General features: G+C 44.2%; 1 protein-coding gene and 1 long non-coding RNA gene across 3 annotated transcripts in view; both read left to right on the top strand.

Annotated features, from left to right (window-relative positions):
- Nucleotides 1-3,651, top strand: part of LOC135374696 (uncharacterized) — a 58,785-nt gene extending 55,134 nt beyond the window's left edge. For both annotated transcript variants that reach the window (XM_064607615.1, XM_064607614.1), the window contains one exon: nucleotides 1,577-3,651. In XM_064607615.1, coding sequence (XP_064463685.1) covers nucleotides 1,577-1,696 — 120 coding nt within the window. In that variant the 3' untranslated portion in view covers nucleotides 1,697-3,651. The remainder of the gene's footprint in view (nucleotides 1-1,576) is intronic.
- A 9,442-nt stretch (nucleotides 3,652-13,093) lies between these two features.
- On the top strand, nucleotides 13,094-13,862 carry LOC135374684 (uncharacterized). The gene is made up of 2 exons (XR_010417070.1): nucleotides 13,094-13,261; nucleotides 13,383-13,862. It is a non-coding gene; the product is annotated as an uncharacterized LOC135374684 (long non-coding RNA).
- Nucleotides 13,863-18,102: the final 4,240 nt, after the last annotated feature.

Below are 18,102 nucleotides of genomic sequence, written 5' to 3'. Positions count from 1 at the left end.
AGAATTTTCGCGCGCTTGACTTGTTCCTTATCTTGTACATTTTTCTCCTCGCCGCGGAACACCATCTAAGGCTGATTAGCAATATATGCGAGTTTAACGTGACGAATTTACGTCATTTTATGGCTTCGATCACGGATGATTGTGTTAACAAGAAGTTAGTTTTCATTTTCTACATTAATCTTACGCAAGTTCGGTGGAACGCTTTGCCACTGAAGTCTCTCACTGAAAATCAGTCGCTCTACCAAGACAAGCTCGTACTACCTATTACCGAGCTAATGCCTTTCATAAAACGCCTGCTGTTCCATACCTTTATCCATCACTATCAATCTTGGTCAAATGTTGATATAATCTGGACTGCCGCTTTTGTCATTACCGGCCGTCAGCGACTAGCCAGTCTTCCATTTTTTGTCCCTCGAAGTTCCCCGCTTATTGTATTCGTTACTGTTTTCATTCATTGGTGATTAAATATTGGTAACGATTTCCGTTCCTGCAGGATGTATTTCGGTTGTTTTTGTGCCTCAGCTCTTTCGGTGTCGGGCTCCGTTCTCGTTTCTGTTCCCGATTTTGGTAAGACGAATGAAAATACATTTTTGTTTCTGTTTCGGTTTCTGGTGTTAGTAACGAAACCATTATCGTTTCTGTTTCTATTTTTGTTTCCGATGAAATTCAGGTAGATACCGTTCATAGTTTCAGCATCTGTTTCCCGTCACAATCCCTGGTTGCGTGGCACGAAACAGAAAAACGTTCGAAGGTTCATGATTCATATAGCCGCGGAGATGCATTTTGTACTCAAATAGCGCACAATACACGACGGGAAAGTCATTGGCTATCCAAGTGAGTTTGGACAACGTCGCATGTCTTCATGTACAGTTCTACGTATATCACATGTATGTTTATTTTTGCAAAGGAAAAAACAAAGAGAATTCGCGTGCCGATGCTTTCATTTCAACGACTCAGCTGAACTGACGATGGGTCTAAAGTTGAATAACTCTCATACGATTCACGTTATTGGACCGCGATTTGGATTCAGACACAGGCGTTCATCTATGTGTACGTCCATGGTGCGATCTGTTTAATGAACGCAACAACACAGCGCAGCAACCATCGACGACACAACATAGGCGCTGAGTAACAGCTGAAGTTTATGCTGTGCACCGCAGGAAAATAAAAGGGTAATGGGAGGGAACAAGGGAATACAGGGCACATTGGCTACACAGGAGAAGCCTCTAGATAGGCAATCTCCCGTAGTTGAAGCTCAATGCAAAGTGCACTGACAGCTTTCTTTTCTGTCACGCATCGAGAGATTCGAATATCGCTCTAGTGCACTGATCTCTCTGTCTGGCGAAAACCCGAGTGCTCCCTAATATAGGTCAGTAGCCAGATGCTCCTGAGTGCAGCGCCAAATTGTTTTCTGTCCCTGATTTTAGAGATGTAGCATGTTACATAAGCCTATCATTAAGGTACCTCCCCGTCTGGCTTCCGCACGAATTGTCACAGGTCACCGGAATGTCATAATGGACAAAGTCGCTCTACTTTCCGTGCTAAACAATAATCGTTTCTCCTTTTTTTCCTACAGCTGTGCTTCTTGAAGAAATGTGGAAAGAAATACAGCGAGATAAAAGCGCTGTCCCGTCGTAACTGGAACCTACCAGACAGCCATTACGACGAAATGGATGCCTGTGCTAAATATCCATGACATGACGTTCATCTGCTCCAGATTACCTGGTCGTGTCGTGCTTGGTACTTCGATTCGACTAAGTGGCTGCTGCCGCTGTCTTGTGTTCAATATTGCTGTTCAATATGTCACTCTATAACAGATTGATGCTCATTTGCCACTTGTGCGATAATTGTTCAAACTGTGCTACAAGAGCTATAACGTGAGGTTGCGTAAAGTTGGAGGCAACTCAAAACGCGGCTGATTCTTGGATGGTTATCCTACATCACGCGCTCTGAGTGCCGTCAAACTACTTTGCAAGTGTAGGTTATCCGGATGGTTTTAAATTTGGTTTGCGAATGTCAAGGCGAACGACAGGACAGAGATAACCATGACACATTACGCGTTTTAAATACGCAATAACACTTGTCACTTGTACACCTGGTTCGGTTGGGTTAGGTTAAAGGGAGACTCCGCAAGGATTTCTTTTTTTTTTTTTTTGTAAAGGTGAGCATCACACCGAACACGGAGCACTTCTCGATGCCGAATACAACAAACTAATGCTTTTTGCGCTGGTAGTTAATTCGTAAATGATGACAATGACAATGATGATGACCGAAATGCGAAGAGCAAAAGAAAAAAAACGTTCCGTTCCGCAAGTTCCGTACTAGGGTGTTTCGTCCGGAGCAGGATACTATGACGTCACCCACCAGCATTATCGTCCGCTTGGAAACCTGTGTTCTCCTCGGATGACGTCAGCAGTAAGGTGGACTAGTGTTAGTGGTCTATGCGAAGCATTGCAGGCGTGTACCCCTCGATTCAAGCCGGGCACGTGATCTTTGACAAAATGCGATTGCCGCACACAAAGCGTTTTTTTTTGTTTTCGAACTACGACGACCTCAGTGTTCCAGTGTGTGGCTATTTTCAGTGTAGAAGTTTTTTTTTTTTTTTGTTTCAAAGCAGCTTGCTTGTGCAGCTCACAAAGCAGCTATTTCATGTGACCGTGTCAGAAGACTCAACGTGCTAGATCGCGGTTTTACTAGTGGAATAGTTTTGCGCCCTGATAACAGGTACCCTTCACAAACTTATTGAGTGGTTCATTGCACTTGAACGTTTGCACGGTTGCGCGTGAACATAAAAACACATTTTTCTTTTTCTTTTGATTAATTACTGCAGTGACCCGCTTCGGCTGGAGATTTTTCTCTAAAAGATGTCCACTGAAGGTGCCAAAGGGGTAGTAGCCACATCGAAAGCGACGGCGCCATGAATAATGTTTTCGCGTGAAATTCATTTGAATTTTTATTTAAATAATGACCGCCTCCCACTCATTCAGCGCAGCTTGTAGGAGGGGTCAGACAGATACTTAACAAATGAACATTCTTATAAAAAGATAAACATATGTAATTATATAAGAATACAAATATACAAGTTCTTCGATTGGTGCACCGGTTCGCGAATTTAACTGAAACATCCGATATATTGCTCTCCTCGCTGAGGGGGATGGCAGTCCCTCCATGGCACCGTCACTGCTAGCAGATAACAATGTTTATCTTTCGTCATGAAGAGTTGACGGCGTCCGCCGCGATGAGCTATTTCTGTCAACGATACTTTAGGTGGTCATGCTTAACCTTCATAGACATAAGCCGTAAGCATAAGTAAGCATAAGTAGTCAGCCGTTGAGCCGTTTGTTTGCGATGGGATAATGTATCAATTGTCTCTGTTGTAAATGTGATGATCGTTATTAAATGAAGTTATGCGGTGTTAAACTTTGTTAAAGATTGTTTGTGTAACGTTAATGTTGTATGCTGATGATCAAAAATAGTGGAGGCCTCACTCAGACTATCCATCTTCCTTAAATGCGTGATATACGGATGATGAACTGCCAGCTTCCCCGCGCAGACTGAAAAACATCCAAGTTGGCTTCGTGAGCCTTATTCTTGTCATTGAAGCTCGCGCATACCGACATTAACGTACTGGTTGAGCTAACATACAGATAATGCACAGAAAACATATTTCAGAAACTGCATGTATGTGTGGCATTTGCGGGGCTCTCTGCCCTGGTCAAGGTGAAACACAGCGCATGCAAGAAAGAATACATACTCTTGAGCTAATGGCTCAGAAGCTGTCACGTGACGATTAGTTCGGCGGAAATCTGGTGATTCAGTCGCGCGCGATCGAGACAGATGTGGAACCATCTAGTAGCGAGAGTACTATCCATCGCTCAGCACACCTCTAATTCTAGTTCACTATATCAGAAGTGTGTTTATCTGAGCGACCTATAGCTTCACAGAGAAGCTCGCTTTGTAATAAATATACGCAGTTCTGGAACGAGATATTTTCGATATACCACATCCTTTGTCGTGATTTCGTTGCTGAGTCAGGAGGACAGGCGACAAGCCGAGGACAAACGGCAGAGGACAATAAGAATGTACGCGTGTGTGCACTGCCGCGCATTTTAGTATTTCAGATCTGCCGCTCAACGTAAGCAACTACGAAGGAAGTCCACCCTGTAAGCAATGTTTCAAGCTTAGCTGTGTAAACGTAGTGTAGTATTTGGTGCAATTGCCTTGCAATAAAGCTTCGATATCAATCAGAGTTGATGGCTGATTATCACCTTGACTGTTTGGTAGTGCTAGCAAATCAGCAAGTGAGCTGAGGTCAATGCAACCGGCACGTCCCGTGATGATAATGAAAGGGCGCAGACTAGCTGGTTCATACTGACGACCTGAGCAGACAACGAGGCGCAAATAACAGATGAGTTCTCAGACAAGGAACAAAATTTTAGTGGTACCCAAGGCTTAGTCTCCGGGGAGAAGGAATGTCCCAGACAACCATCAACGTCCCAAGGACATCCATGTTTTGTCATAACGTCCAGATCCATGATGGATGTCCAGGTGACATTCCATGGATATCCAAAAATATCCATAAATTTCCTACATTCATCCAGGGGTGACGTGGCAAGAGGGACGTCCCCTGGATGTCCTGTAGATATATATTTTGGACGTGTCCTGAAATTGACAACGAGGCTAACAGTTTTATGTTATGTATGCTAACAGTTAACAGTGGTGCATTCTGGTCACAGGTAATATTAACTACATGCCTGAAATTACATAATGTAACATTTTGTTGCCCATATTAGCAGCTATGTTCAGTTTGGATTGGCGTCGTGCGAGAAATATTACTCCAGCTTCATTTATTCAATACCTCCATAAATGAATGTGCATACAACTGCGACAGTATCAAATCGGAATACACGCTAGGTTCGCTGGAGTCAAAGAGCAAGAAATGTTGCCTGCTGTCCACTGCTGAGCGTCGTCTGCTATACTAACTGCACCGCCGCGACCAAGGCAGAAAGCGTCATGGATATCGACAATAGCGCCGACATTCCTCATCATCATCCGCTCGCCTGTGCCGGCGTGCTTTCTCCAGTAGCTCTTTCCGTTGTGCTGTTCCAAGTTTGAAGGTGGGCTTATTAAATGTGCACGAAGTTGCCGTGATGCCGAAAGTTAAGGGTAAAAGGTGTGTGTACATGAAGGCACTATACGGGCTGAAAAAAAAAAGGCTCCATGCGATTTCGGCTGACGCCCTGAATACGCTACGCGAGCAACACGAGTGTCGTGCGTCTTGTTCACGGGATCAAGATCAAGACCTTTATGTACATGGTGATTGAAAGTGATGAGAATTGTGTTCTCAGCAGTCCCTCCAGTCGCCGAGGAGATTGAGGAAACTTATTCGTCGACGTCAGAGAGTGCTGAACAACAACTTGATTGTGAGATGATGAATGGCGTCCGAACAGTTTGCTGTTCAACAGTTTGAAACACAAAGTACTCAATGTGATTTCCAAGGCAGAAGAGAATCGAGCCCGGCTGTACATGGTACGTTCACGCCAAATGTAAATGAAAAACCGCATATTTTGACTTCTTTGAGGAAGTGGGCCGTTGAGTGTGTAGATTACATGCTTTACATTAAGCATGTGCTATCAGTGCCATATCAACTCGAATGATATCGTTCTCGCTCGTGACTTGGTGGGAACGGGAGGCGTACGCCTTTTTTGTACCACTTATCAATTGCATAATTGATACAAAAAAGGTCACGCCTCCGGTTTTCAACAAAATCAGGGGCGGGAACGCTGTCATTCGGGATTAGCAGGCTATGTGGTAAAGTTCGTTTTTAAGAGTGTGCTGGTAACAATCTTGTGTCAGATTTACTTCAGTCTCCTCAAGACAAATTATTGTTGATGTAATATTGTAATCATGTTTTCAGCCGATATTCTGTGAATAGTGGATTGAAATTTTTGACAAAATTCAGTTGGAGCCTGTCTAGGCACGGGAGCGTGCTATCAAGCGAAGCTTGTACCGTAAAAGTTGATTTGAAAAATTCCTTTGTTACACTCTAAAGACAGAACTTCACCACATAAGACGCTCTGCGCCAACCATGGCCACGAACGATAGGCCTAGCCTCTAATTCCAAGAGAGAGGAGGGCGTACGAATTTTTGTGTCAATTATCATATATCCGAATTGACACAAAAAGGCGTACGTACCGCTCTGTCCTCGAATCAGAAGCTACAACCCTATCATTCGTAGCAATGGTTGGCGCAGAGCGTGCTACGCGGGTAAGAGATGTTTTTCGAGAGCGGAAGGGAGTATGTCTACCAAGACGTGGCAAACATAAAATGAAATTCAACAGTGTCCACCCTGTGTTCCTTTCTACTGTGCTTTTTTGTGTGAAATTTTTGATTTGGAGTATTGTTACACGTACAGGTCCCGACAAAAGTTTACGGAACACGCGAGCGGTGTATTTTCTCCTCGGTACGACACCCTAGCGGCAAGCGGAAGCTGGCGAAATCAGGCCAGTTCACTGCCTCAGAGGGGTGGACGACTGCGCTCTTAGCGACACACAGCGGTAGTTTCGGTATGATTACTGTTGTATGTGCCCGCGATGTGAGTTGGATTTTACTGTTGTGCACGCCAACAACACGTGATTCAACGATTGTTGAGACAATGAGCTCGCCGCTATCATCGTGATAACAAGGATGAATCTTGGTAGCAACACGAGTTGTTGACGAGCACAACAGTTAAATCCAGCTCACTTCTCGGGCACATACAACAGTAATCATACCGAAACTACCGCATTGTGTCGCTAACAGCGCAGTCGTCCACCCCTCTGAGGCAGTGAACTGAACTGATTTCGCCAGCTTCCGCTTGCCGCTAGGGTGTCGTACCGAGGAAAAAATACACAGGTCGCGTGTTCCATAAAGTTTTGTCGGCACCTGTACCAATAAAAGAGAGAATGCTATCTTGGGCTGTAGAGTTTTAGAGAAGCAAATGACGTAGGGTACCGTCATGGGGTGGTGATTTTCCTACACTCTTAGAAATGAACTTCACCGCATAGCACGCTACTAGCCAACCATAATCTCGAACGATATCGTTATCTGCCCTGATTTGTTGAAAACGGGAAGCGTACGCCTTTTCTGTGACAATTATGAACATCATAAGTGTCACAAAAAAGGCGTACGCCTCCCATTTTCAACAAATCAGGGCAGATAAGAATATCATGTGAGAATATGGCTGGCTAGGAGCGTGCTATGCGGCGAAGATCCTTTTTAAGAGTGTATATCTGTAAATGTGTTCTTATATGCTCACATAATTTCAACTTCTTTTTTGTTTAGCGAGCTGTGATAAACAAGCTACAGTTCATTCTGCACTATGTTACAGTTACTTCATTGAAGTGTTCCTTATGATTACAATCTCTAAGAACTTTATTTATTTATTTCTTCATGTTAGCACAAGCTGTGATGTTTACTCACTTCCATGAAGTTTATAGAAGTATGTCACAAGGCTATAGTGGCATTCCTAGGAATGTGATGTCATGTGTTTGCTGAATAAATTTGACTACATTCGTTAAAGACTTTTGGTGTGTCTTGTACTACCAGTTATATTGCGAAACATATATTGCAGACATTACAACATTATACACAGAAACATGATTGTCTGGGAGTATTCCGATCGGCAATTGTGCATTGTTTCAGGATAAGTGAGGTCCTGTATATAAGGAGTGTAATACTAGAGCATACTTCCTCGAATAACCTAGGTGTAGTTCAGTGGAGCCAGCATGTAATTTGGCAACATACATAGGTTGATAGTCACTGTAAATCACATTTGTGAGGGTGGGCTAGGATGACCGTACAACATCCTTGAAGCGTCAGTAAGGACATCCACTGGACTGACCTGGGACATCTATGGATGCAACTTTGGCAGTAAATTTGACGTCCACGAGACGTCATAGGGATTTCTGTGGACATCCCTAGGATGTCCAGATGTCCCAGAACGAACGTCCACAGGATGTTCCTGGAACGTTGGTGGTTGTGTGGGGTGCAGAAAGGATGGGTTGCTGATTCAATAGCCACGTGTAGCTGTCTTCGAAGATTCCCTAAGTAATCTACGCCATAAGTCATTTTCTTGGTTTTCTGGTTTTCAATGGTATAAATCGGACGTGCAATAACTCGCACCTTTTCTGGCATGAATTTATACCCCCGCCTAAGGCATATACTGTCTATACCTTCATGGAAGTATACCTCTGGTGATATATATGAATTATACCTCGACAAAGGTATATATAAATATATAGGGGTATTTAAACTATACCTTTGCAAAGGGATATATGAATACCCGAGGGTATATAAACGATATCTTGGCGAAGGTATATATGCACATCTTAGACGTGCATAAATTATACCTCTTCGAGCGTGTGCATTATTCCCCTTGGGGCGTACAAAATGGTGCGTAACATGCTGTACGTAACATGGGGCGTTCCATGGTGTACATGAGATATGCTTGGGATGTGCCTTGACAACCACTTGTTGTTACGTGCATCAGCGTTGATATATGCTTGTGCAGTACCTTATTTTATACTGTTGCTTGAACACCAAAACGCACGCCCGAACCATGTATCATTGATCGATGGCAAGCACAAACTACAAAACGTATTTGGCAACTTGACAAGAATATTTATTTTGTTGTCATATAATGGTTTCCAAAGGTAATGAATTCCAAACATTTTACCCTTGGTTTTGTTTCGGAGAGCCCAGCAAGCGCTATCTCAATAAATGTTAATGTGTTAAGTGCCTTCATAGGGTAGATTATGTTAATAATCCAAAAGGTAGCAAAAAAGCAGAAACGGCTTGTGCTGCTCCGTCACATGCGCAGACCAGCTGCCTGTCAACATAGAGCTCGTAGCTGCGGTGTTTCTCCAGGATGACTGGATGAAGCGGTAGGACGTCGCTTTGAAATTATTGTATTACACAGCATAGCACAAAGAAAGATATGGTAATGAAAGCAGGTGACATTGTGGGTCTCCATTGCTAAATAAAGTTTGAAATAAATAGCACACACCTTAGTGAATAGTGCATCCATGCTATCTCCACAGCGCAGCGCAATTGCAGCAACTGTGTCATCTGAAAGTCATAAAGCGAGCCGGCAATTGGTTTTACATTTACGACTTCAGCATAAATATTGTAAGTGCATATACCATGCTATGCGGTCAGAAAAAGAAAGAGTTCAAGTGTCCCAACACACGAATATGCTTGTGTTCGCTGCCGTGACATGACTGTGTGGGGTAAGATCAATTTGTTTGGCACAGAAAACAAAAGGCGAATATAGATAACGCAGCTGGTACTGGGTAGTGTTGAATGTTTCAGAAACTATGTTGTCAGTAGCTACCATGTCAAAACTCAGACGTACATCAGTATATGCGCTGTGCAAGCTAATAGAATACAGCCATGAAAGACGGTGGGCTAGTTGGTATAGGTAACTCATAATCACAAGCGCACAAACACACGGACGAAGGCCAGAAGACAACACTAGCGCACTGTTCTAGTTGTTCGTCTGCGTGCCTTCGTCCGTGTGTGTTTGTGCGCTTCTGACTATGACTTTTTTGTGGATGTCCTACCGTGAGCATTATGAGCGTGAACACCGAGCGGAGGGTAAATGACTTCGTGCCCGCCATGCAGAAGGTCGCAAATACATAAAAGTAACATTAAAACACGACATCGCCGCTGTCGACCGATTTCTTGTTCAAATCGTGCACTGGGCGCCGCCACAAGTCGTGTGCGAGGCCGTTTACCACACACTTGGTGTTCCCTGAATGCTCACGGTAGTACTTATGCAAAACGAATTACGCTTACCTGTATACTGTACACTAGTGATATCCTCTTCTCTTCCATGTTCATTAATGAAGGCTGTTACGGTCGTCAACCCACTCGGGATTGGCATAACCAGTTTCCTCTCTGTATTTCGAACTCCAATAAGGCCTGGAATCAGAGAATACACATTGTTGTAACTGAGGAAAGAGCTCATTGAGGACCCGTGACAAGGAATACTAACCGCTGTCTGACTCTTGAGGAATGGATAGATGTTTAGCGTCTCCTGGACTGTCAGGGACTTGATATGTTCTTGCCTTGCCTTTGCTGTAACCACCATTCTTTCCTTGTAGTGGTCCGTTTCCTCGGGCGCTGATGTTAGTAACCATTCCTGGTGTTGCTGTATGGTGGTGCCATTTTCACCTTCAATTTCAAGGTTGTCCATGTTCTGAAATAAAGTTATGTGCTTCGTGTGAATTAAAATCAGACTGGTGCGAACGGATCGTATGTGATTTCAATTGGTAACAAGGGAGAACGTATTCAACGATCCTGGAAAGGTCAGCCAGAAGACTGCTTGTTATTCCTTTGAAAAGACGATAGACAAGCAACAGTGTCAGTCGGTGCAATGCAAATGGCAGCATACAAGTGGTACACTAAAAATTCTGGCCTGAAATTGCATCTACAGAATGTCCTGGTAACAACGTCAGAAAGTTGTAATAAAACGTACACTCGGCAAAGGCCCACGGTCCACGACATTTAATCTTATTACGCTTTTGTCACATCCTGATATGGATTTAATCCGTTTTTTAGCTTTATCCTCATGAAATATCACAACAGAGCCCCGAAATTTGTCCAGTTAAGCTCGCTCGTTTAAGTTACCAGATAGAACCTGCCGACGTCACTCCATTTTGCAAGAAAAATATCGTTCTTATCTCTTCCTGCTGGCCTACGCGAGTCTAGTTTAGCGCGCCGTTGCTCTCCGTGCAACGAGAGGAGGCTCTTAACCACAGCCCAGACAACTTCAGGAGGAGATGGTGGGGGGAAAATTACAATTCCGCAATTTCAGTAGAAGTGAATGATAACTGACGGCACAAATAGCTGTACCATACTTCATTGCATGTGGTTATTTATACAAGGTGCCCCGACTAACACTGCACCAACAGGTTTAAAGGAGCACTAAAGTGACTTTTAGCATGACATTGAATCTAAATTAGCCCTCCAAGAGGAAGTTTATCAAGAGGAACCATGCATTTTTTATTGTTATTTCAGTGAGTCACGTAAGCGCCGCACAATCAAATTTACAAAAGCGCCCGGGGAACGCATCCCGCCGCCCCGTCCCACCGGGTCTGCCGGGCCCACGTCCACGTTATTATGTGAAGTTTTCTGCTGTGCCCCAGTGAAAGAGCAGAGGGCATTGCGAAGGGGACGCCATTCAGAGGTACGCGCTCCCATTTAACGAGCGTACCTCGTTCTTCGCAGCAACTCATTTTATGCATTGCAGAACACTCCGAAGCAACACAAGGAAAGTGGGGGTTACTTTAGCGAAGACAGGACGCTTTACGTGAACGAACACTGCAGGGCAGGGTAATATTACCAGTCGCCTGTCCCAATTTATCTGTAGATGTCATTTGCACAGATCGAGTGAATTCACTATTTTACAGGCGCATGTGAAGGCTCCCTGGGTACCGCGACAATGTACGTTCTTGTATATCGCGCGCTTTCTTTGTCAGCAGGAAAAAACGCCAACCGGGGGCGTACATAGACGGAAACGGTCGCGATGGCGGTTTCTCAACACTCTCTACAACTTTCCAATCTACACCTTAGCTCTACAGTGAAAAATTTCAAAGTTTGCAAGTTAGTTATGCGCAATGAGAATATCAGAGGTGGTTCGGGAACACAACTTGCGTTTACACCCAGCGGTTTTCATTTACATGGAGCGCATCGTTTTTTTTAAACCGTTTGTGCGCGTTAGTTTGGACACCCTGTATATAACACGATGGGAATGAGAGGGTTTGTACACACACATATGCGGGATACTTAGCGCACAATCTTTGGTGCTGGCCCATCTTCTCCTTTTCTGCAGGGATTTGTCTTCTGCGTATGCTTTTCGCGAATGTTCCTCACTCCCTCCTCACTTGGATCGAGCTTCGCTCTTTCATTTTTGAACTTTCGCCTCAGCTTCTCTTTCCACGATTGCTAAGATAAACAAAGTTTCGCGAGATACAGGAAGCATAAGTAAAGTAAGTAACTTCTACAGCAGTCAGAAGTATCAATCTGACAGCGTCCTATTAAATGACTCCTCAATAAGGAACAACAAACGTACCCCTCTAGTTCCAATAGTATCCATCAAGTGGGGGCACTTCAACAAAATTAGATCAAGCGCCCTGTCGTATAGGCATGGAGACGGAAACCTGAACAGAAAAAGGCGTTTTTTTTAATGTAAAAAGATATAGATACAAGCAAAAGAAATCATAATGCTGATAGCATACGAGTAGCATACTTAGCAGCGGTGGCAGACTAAGCTGTCGTGGCTTACCACCCGATTTTGACACACGCTTGAAACAGCTCTGAAAGGATGTGGCGTCTTGTTTTCCCATTTATGGGAGTACCCTTTGACAAGACACTTCCTTGGTTACCAAAGCCGGGAAGGACGAATTTTTTATAATCACCCGGGTCCTGCAGCGGCGTGTGCGCTGTCTCGAGGGAAGCTACAAGCCTGAAAAATGTCAACACTTGGTACTCAAAACAATAAAACTGCCGGAAGTAAGCTTTGTTCTGATACTTAGACAAAAGTTGCACACTTTGATAACCATGCAGTAATTGGTGCATAGGCTTCAGAAATAGTGCTTTACTGTCGGCCCGGGACCATCAGAGGTGCTGCGTCTTCAAAATCTTGCGTGCTGCTCTTCTGACGTGGCCTTCAAGTAATATGCTACAATGATGAAATCTCAAAACAATATAAACTAAAAGAGCCACATTATGAAACGAATTCCGAAATTTACCGTGGTGGCGGTAGTGATCTGGGAGTTGTGAGCAATCTTGATTTTTGCAGCTTTTGGTAATCACTTCGTCCGGCTCAAGATCAATGAAATCTTGCCGATCCTGGTGAAACACCTGTGCAAAATGAGGCGGCATGTATAATGCAACAAGGAGAGCAGAAGTCATCCTGTTCACACTCTTGGTTTTTCTTTACAATATTTTCACTAAGCTACAGATTAGACTGTGGAGAGACTAAGAGGAAAGCGAGGCGCACAGAAGCACAGCATTCTAGCCCGCCATACTCGTTACCATGAACCTGCATGCATGATGCAGAGGAGATGTTAGACAGAGGACGACGAAGCAGATGACAGGTGGGAAAAAACACACTGGACCCGTCGTCCTGTTACCTGCTTCGTCGTCCCCAGACTGAAATTAACGTTGCCCGTTACAAGCTTATACCAGTGTGAATGCATCATTTACCTGCCTCCAGGTAAGCTGGTCTTCCTACATGCTTTAACTTGCAGTACTGTCCTGCTGAAGGAGTCTCTACTTCACCATTTCTCATACTAGTCTTCATATATTTCTATTTCGTCACTGTTCTCTGGCTACAGCATACCCGTCCAGCGACATGTGCGGTCCGAAACATCTCAACGTGCCAAATACTGAATCAAAACTCCCGAAAAAGTCGCCACAGCGTACTAATAGGTAAACTTATCGTCATCAAGCCAGGACTTGCATCTTATGTCAGTTATCAACCTTCTTCGCCGTGCCGTCGACGATTTTTGAAAGTCGCAGAGTTCGCAATTCCAGTGATAGGCGTCAGTGGGTGGAGTTGGTGGGTGGAAGGGGGAGGGGGCAAGACCGGAGCTTTGCGCCCCCCCCCTCCTGTTCTGACGTTCCTGACTGTGCCTGTGACTGTGCCGGTACCAAAGTATGCGAGTCCCTGTGTCTATTGAAGTTCAAGTTAACATGTGGAACTTTCACTAATTGTTAGTTAATTATGAAACTCAACAAATTATGTTGTAACTTTACAACCTATGTTGTAAATTTCAGAGGTCAATACATACACCTGCACAAAATGCTATGCAAGAGCTTGGGCATCTGTCAAGTCCCTTTTTCGCCATTTCGCTTTCGTATACATCAGTGAGGAAGGCTGGATATGTAGTCTCGAGGGCTGCGCACAAAGTTTCAAGCGTTATGCTTCCTTCAGTAAACATGCAAGGAGACACCACAAGCATTTCTTCACTGGCACTGAACAACAAGATTTTGCGGTCGACCGTTTTTGCAGGACTACGCTGACAGCGATTATTCAGGCGACGTCGAGGAAGAGATTCGGAATGAAAGACACTCTGACGAAGAACCAAGCATGTGGAGCGCTGTTGATCAATTATCCTTTCTCCTGCTCAAGTGGAAGAAGCCCGGCAAATTCCAGAGTCCACAATCAGTGAGATATCGGAAGATTTGGTTGAATAGTTATTTAGATACAAAAATGAAATTTCGGAAGTCAGTGAAAACTCAATGAGGATCATTTATAGCAGGCGTGAAAGAGAGAACCACTGGAAACGAAGCTTGGGGTTTGTAGAACCATCCACTGTCAGGCTGCCGCAGATACCAGGCACATGCGAAGCAGATAGCTATGCATATGTTCCCATTCTTGAACTGATCCAGTTGATTTCCAGAGTTCGCGATGTATGCTATGAAAGTCACGGCATCTCGGAGCCACTTCTGTGATGAGGAGCTTTTCAAACAACACAGGGTATTTGGAAAGGACGCACAAAGCCCCGAAATTGTGATACAATTGTATTTTGACGAGTTCGAAGTGTCTAATCCTATAGGCACTAAAAGAGGAAAGCACAAGTTGCTCGATGGTGGCAAATGTGTTGAGCAGCGCTAAAAATGTCAGACAAGCACTTAGTTCACTTGGCAAGTCTAAGAAGGGCGTACGCTGATATTTGGTGAGTGGCGCCACCACGGAGCCTAGCCCCCAGTCCCAAGGTGTTATCCGTACCCGTGCCGAGGGGATGAAAGGCGAAGGGCAGAAGCCTTGAACGGTGGCAGTCGGGGTCTTGGTCAAGCCCTGGCAGATGGGTTGTCAAACTCCGGGACCTTCCCTTATGTATGAGCATGAAATACGGGTGACGTTTTTGGAATACTCATTGATCAAACCTACATGCTTCATATTCTTCTTCTACTGAGATCGTGGCCGCAAAGCGTCCACGGACCGAAGCCTTCAGGACAGTAACAAAACAGTTCACTTCAAAATACATTGTACTTTCTTCTTCAGATACAGAGAAAGAGAAAAGCACACCACTGGGAAAGATGTCACCCTTTTTTCATTGAGAAAGCAGTGGCATCACTGTCTAAGAACATTACTGAAATCAAACGCATCAGATCTGGCGACCTTCTCGTAAAATGCACCAACGAAATAGACTGTGAACGCATTCTAAACACACATGAGATGATAGGTAAAAAGATTTCAGCTTCCTTGCACAAAACACTGAACACTTGCAGGGGCGTCATCGCAGTATCAGAACTGATTGACGTGCCTGTGGAAGAAATCCTAGAAAACTTAAAGGACCAGGATGTCATCGACGTGAGAAAAATTAAAATCCGCAGAGTGGTGAATATATCACCACCAGGAACATTGCATTGACTTTTGATAAGCCCAACTTACCTGACAAGTTAAAAGTAGAGTATCTCTCGGCAGATGTGCGGCCATACCCAGTAAACCAACAACGACCTGTGGACGTCCCCAGAACGTTCAGCTCCGGACATTAGAAACGTCCTTCGGACATCCCTTATCATCTCTGGGACGTCTGTGGGACTACCGGTAAAGTGCCAAAGGTCACATCCCAGGATATCCTCAAAACGTCCTTATAACGTTCCGAACTACATTTCACGGACCTGAAATGGATCTTTCTCCCATACTGTGTTTTCTTTCATGGCGTGCCCCTAATGCTGATAAAATGACAGAGATACAGGCATCTGGTGGACAGACTTGCTGAAATGTTAAACAAGCCTGAGCAATGGGTAAACACTATACAAGACAGCTGTCCTGTGCAGTCTTCAGTGTTCACCAACTGCTCAGGCATGTTTATCATAGATTGTCCACTAGCTTGCCTGTACGTCAGTTCATCGGTTTGTTCTACTCAACTCTGTTTGCACATCAGTTTGCCTATCTGCAGCACAGGCAAGCAACATAACATAGCAAGACTCCAAAAGTTATTTATTTTATGCTGCGCAATACGAAAACACTTTCACTCTTGATATTGCACTTCAAAATTTTTCACTTTGACTTGACTTAGTCACACACCGTTGCCTGGTTCTCTTGATTTAATGTTGAGACACATATTCAGCTCTCGATTCTTTTGATGCAGATTATTTGGCATCTCTTGATACTGCACTTAAAAATGTTTCAGTCTTGGCTTGACTTAGTCGCACTGTCACACACATTTATCTGGTTGATGTTGGAACACATCTTCGGCACCTCTTGATATTGCACTTAAAAATGTTTCTCTCTTGACTTAACTTAGTCGCACTGTCGCACACAGTTCCCTGGTTCTCGATTTAATGGCGAGATGCAGCGGTTCTTGATTCCTTTGATGCACGTTCTTTGCCGTGGCGTAGCCGCCTTTTTATCGCAGTGTCCACTTCAAACATAATAGTGTCACAAAGTTTTCTGTTTCGCTTAATGGCATATTGGGTCAGATGCAAGATGAGACCACACATAAAGCTCACTGCACAGTCATTGTACAGCTCGTGCTCGTTGCCCGCAACGTCACGCTCCTCAGCGCCCAGGAAACATACGATTTTAGTATGTCACACCAACCTGCCCAAGTTTTAACCTGATTTCATATGAAACATACACACAGGCTACTTCAAAATCTTCCTCTTGTGCGACGGCCATAATCCACACAAACAACACGTTGAGTACTGGCTACGTTTCGGGCCTCACAGAACAGCACTGCATATGTGAGGCCGAGCCAAGGGGTTCACCATACTGAAATGCCAACAGCTATAATACCCTCTGCTAGAACTAGCCAGATCCGCATGCTCACCTATCCACGTCACAACTGACTACTGGCTTTGCTTACTGAAAAAAACTGAAGCACTGGCAAAGTGGCGTTCATTATGACAGCCGAATAAGTGGAAAGAAAGGACTCGACTTGCCATAAAATTCGGCGGTGCAGTGAGAGTGGCGCAAGTGATCTTTCTCCGCATCTGTAAAACATGGCAACTCTCAGATCAATTCTCATAACACTCCTGTGTATGCTAGTTAATCGGGTATAAATGATGTCTGGAGTCAATGATAGAAAAAGCGCAAGCCGACTGTACTACGACACCTGTACCCGAATGTATTGTTATCACCAAAAAGAAGAAATTCACATCAGTGGCAATGCTGCTTTACGTGAAGATAATTTGGTCTTACCAACAGTCGGCAGCCCTGTTCATCTCGAAGCTGTAACACAGGACAGAAACGACGAGTGATAAGAACTTACTGCTTTTTCACTCGTCGTCCTTGTCCTGTGTTGCTGCTTTGAGATGAGCCGTCAGCACCAACTACCCACATTGCTACTTTAGTATCTGCAATCCTGTTTCGTGCAAAAAGTACAGTTTACAACAGCCAGAAAGGAGTGCTGCTGTTCCTACCTGATTCTGAAGGACACCTCGTGGCAGATGAGACTGGATATATTCTTGCCTCATCCGAGGACAAAATTACATAAACGTGGTGCATATTGAAGCGATAAACTGGGAATTCAGTTTCAGTGAGAAAACCTGTAGAAAAACATTTCGTAAAAGTACACGTAAATGTTTTCCTGCAACAATCATATGCCACATACCTCACTTCAGTCGCTGGCCCTTGTTCTGCGTGATTCATAAGCATCCTGTAAGTCTCCTCCATTTGTATGACAAACTGCCAGCTACATGACAATTCATAACAAAGTCAATTCAAGCACTAGGAGGCTACACAAAGTTCAGATAAATAATAGTAACCGCATGGGAGAGAAGCATGAGCAGGAGGGCATGGAGTTTACCCAACAGGTAGCCTGGAATTTACGATATTTTAAACAATAGTAATAACGGGGAGTAGAACCACACATTGAGATAAATGTACATAAATGTCGAATCACTACTACTTACCAGCGTAATTGCAGTCCTGCGCATCGCTTGTAGTTTTTTCCGATTGAGCTGGTGCAGAAGTTGTAACACAAGCAGTTGCACATAATGCAGTGCCTGACGACGGATATTCTAAATATTCCCGTTTTTGCCCGTTTTGAAGAGTTGAAAGACGAAAACTGCGACCCGACGGAGGGGAAGTACGGAGACCGA

This window comes from Ornithodoros turicata, unplaced genomic scaffold (assembly GCF_037126465.1).
Source record: "Ornithodoros turicata isolate Travis unplaced genomic scaffold, ASM3712646v1 Chromosome99, whole genome shotgun sequence".
Taxonomy (NCBI): Eukaryota; Metazoa; Arthropoda; class Arachnida; order Ixodida; family Argasidae; genus Ornithodoros; species Ornithodoros turicata.
Note: the sequence above shows the minus strand (reverse complement) of the source record. Positions and strands in the feature narration are given on the sequence as shown.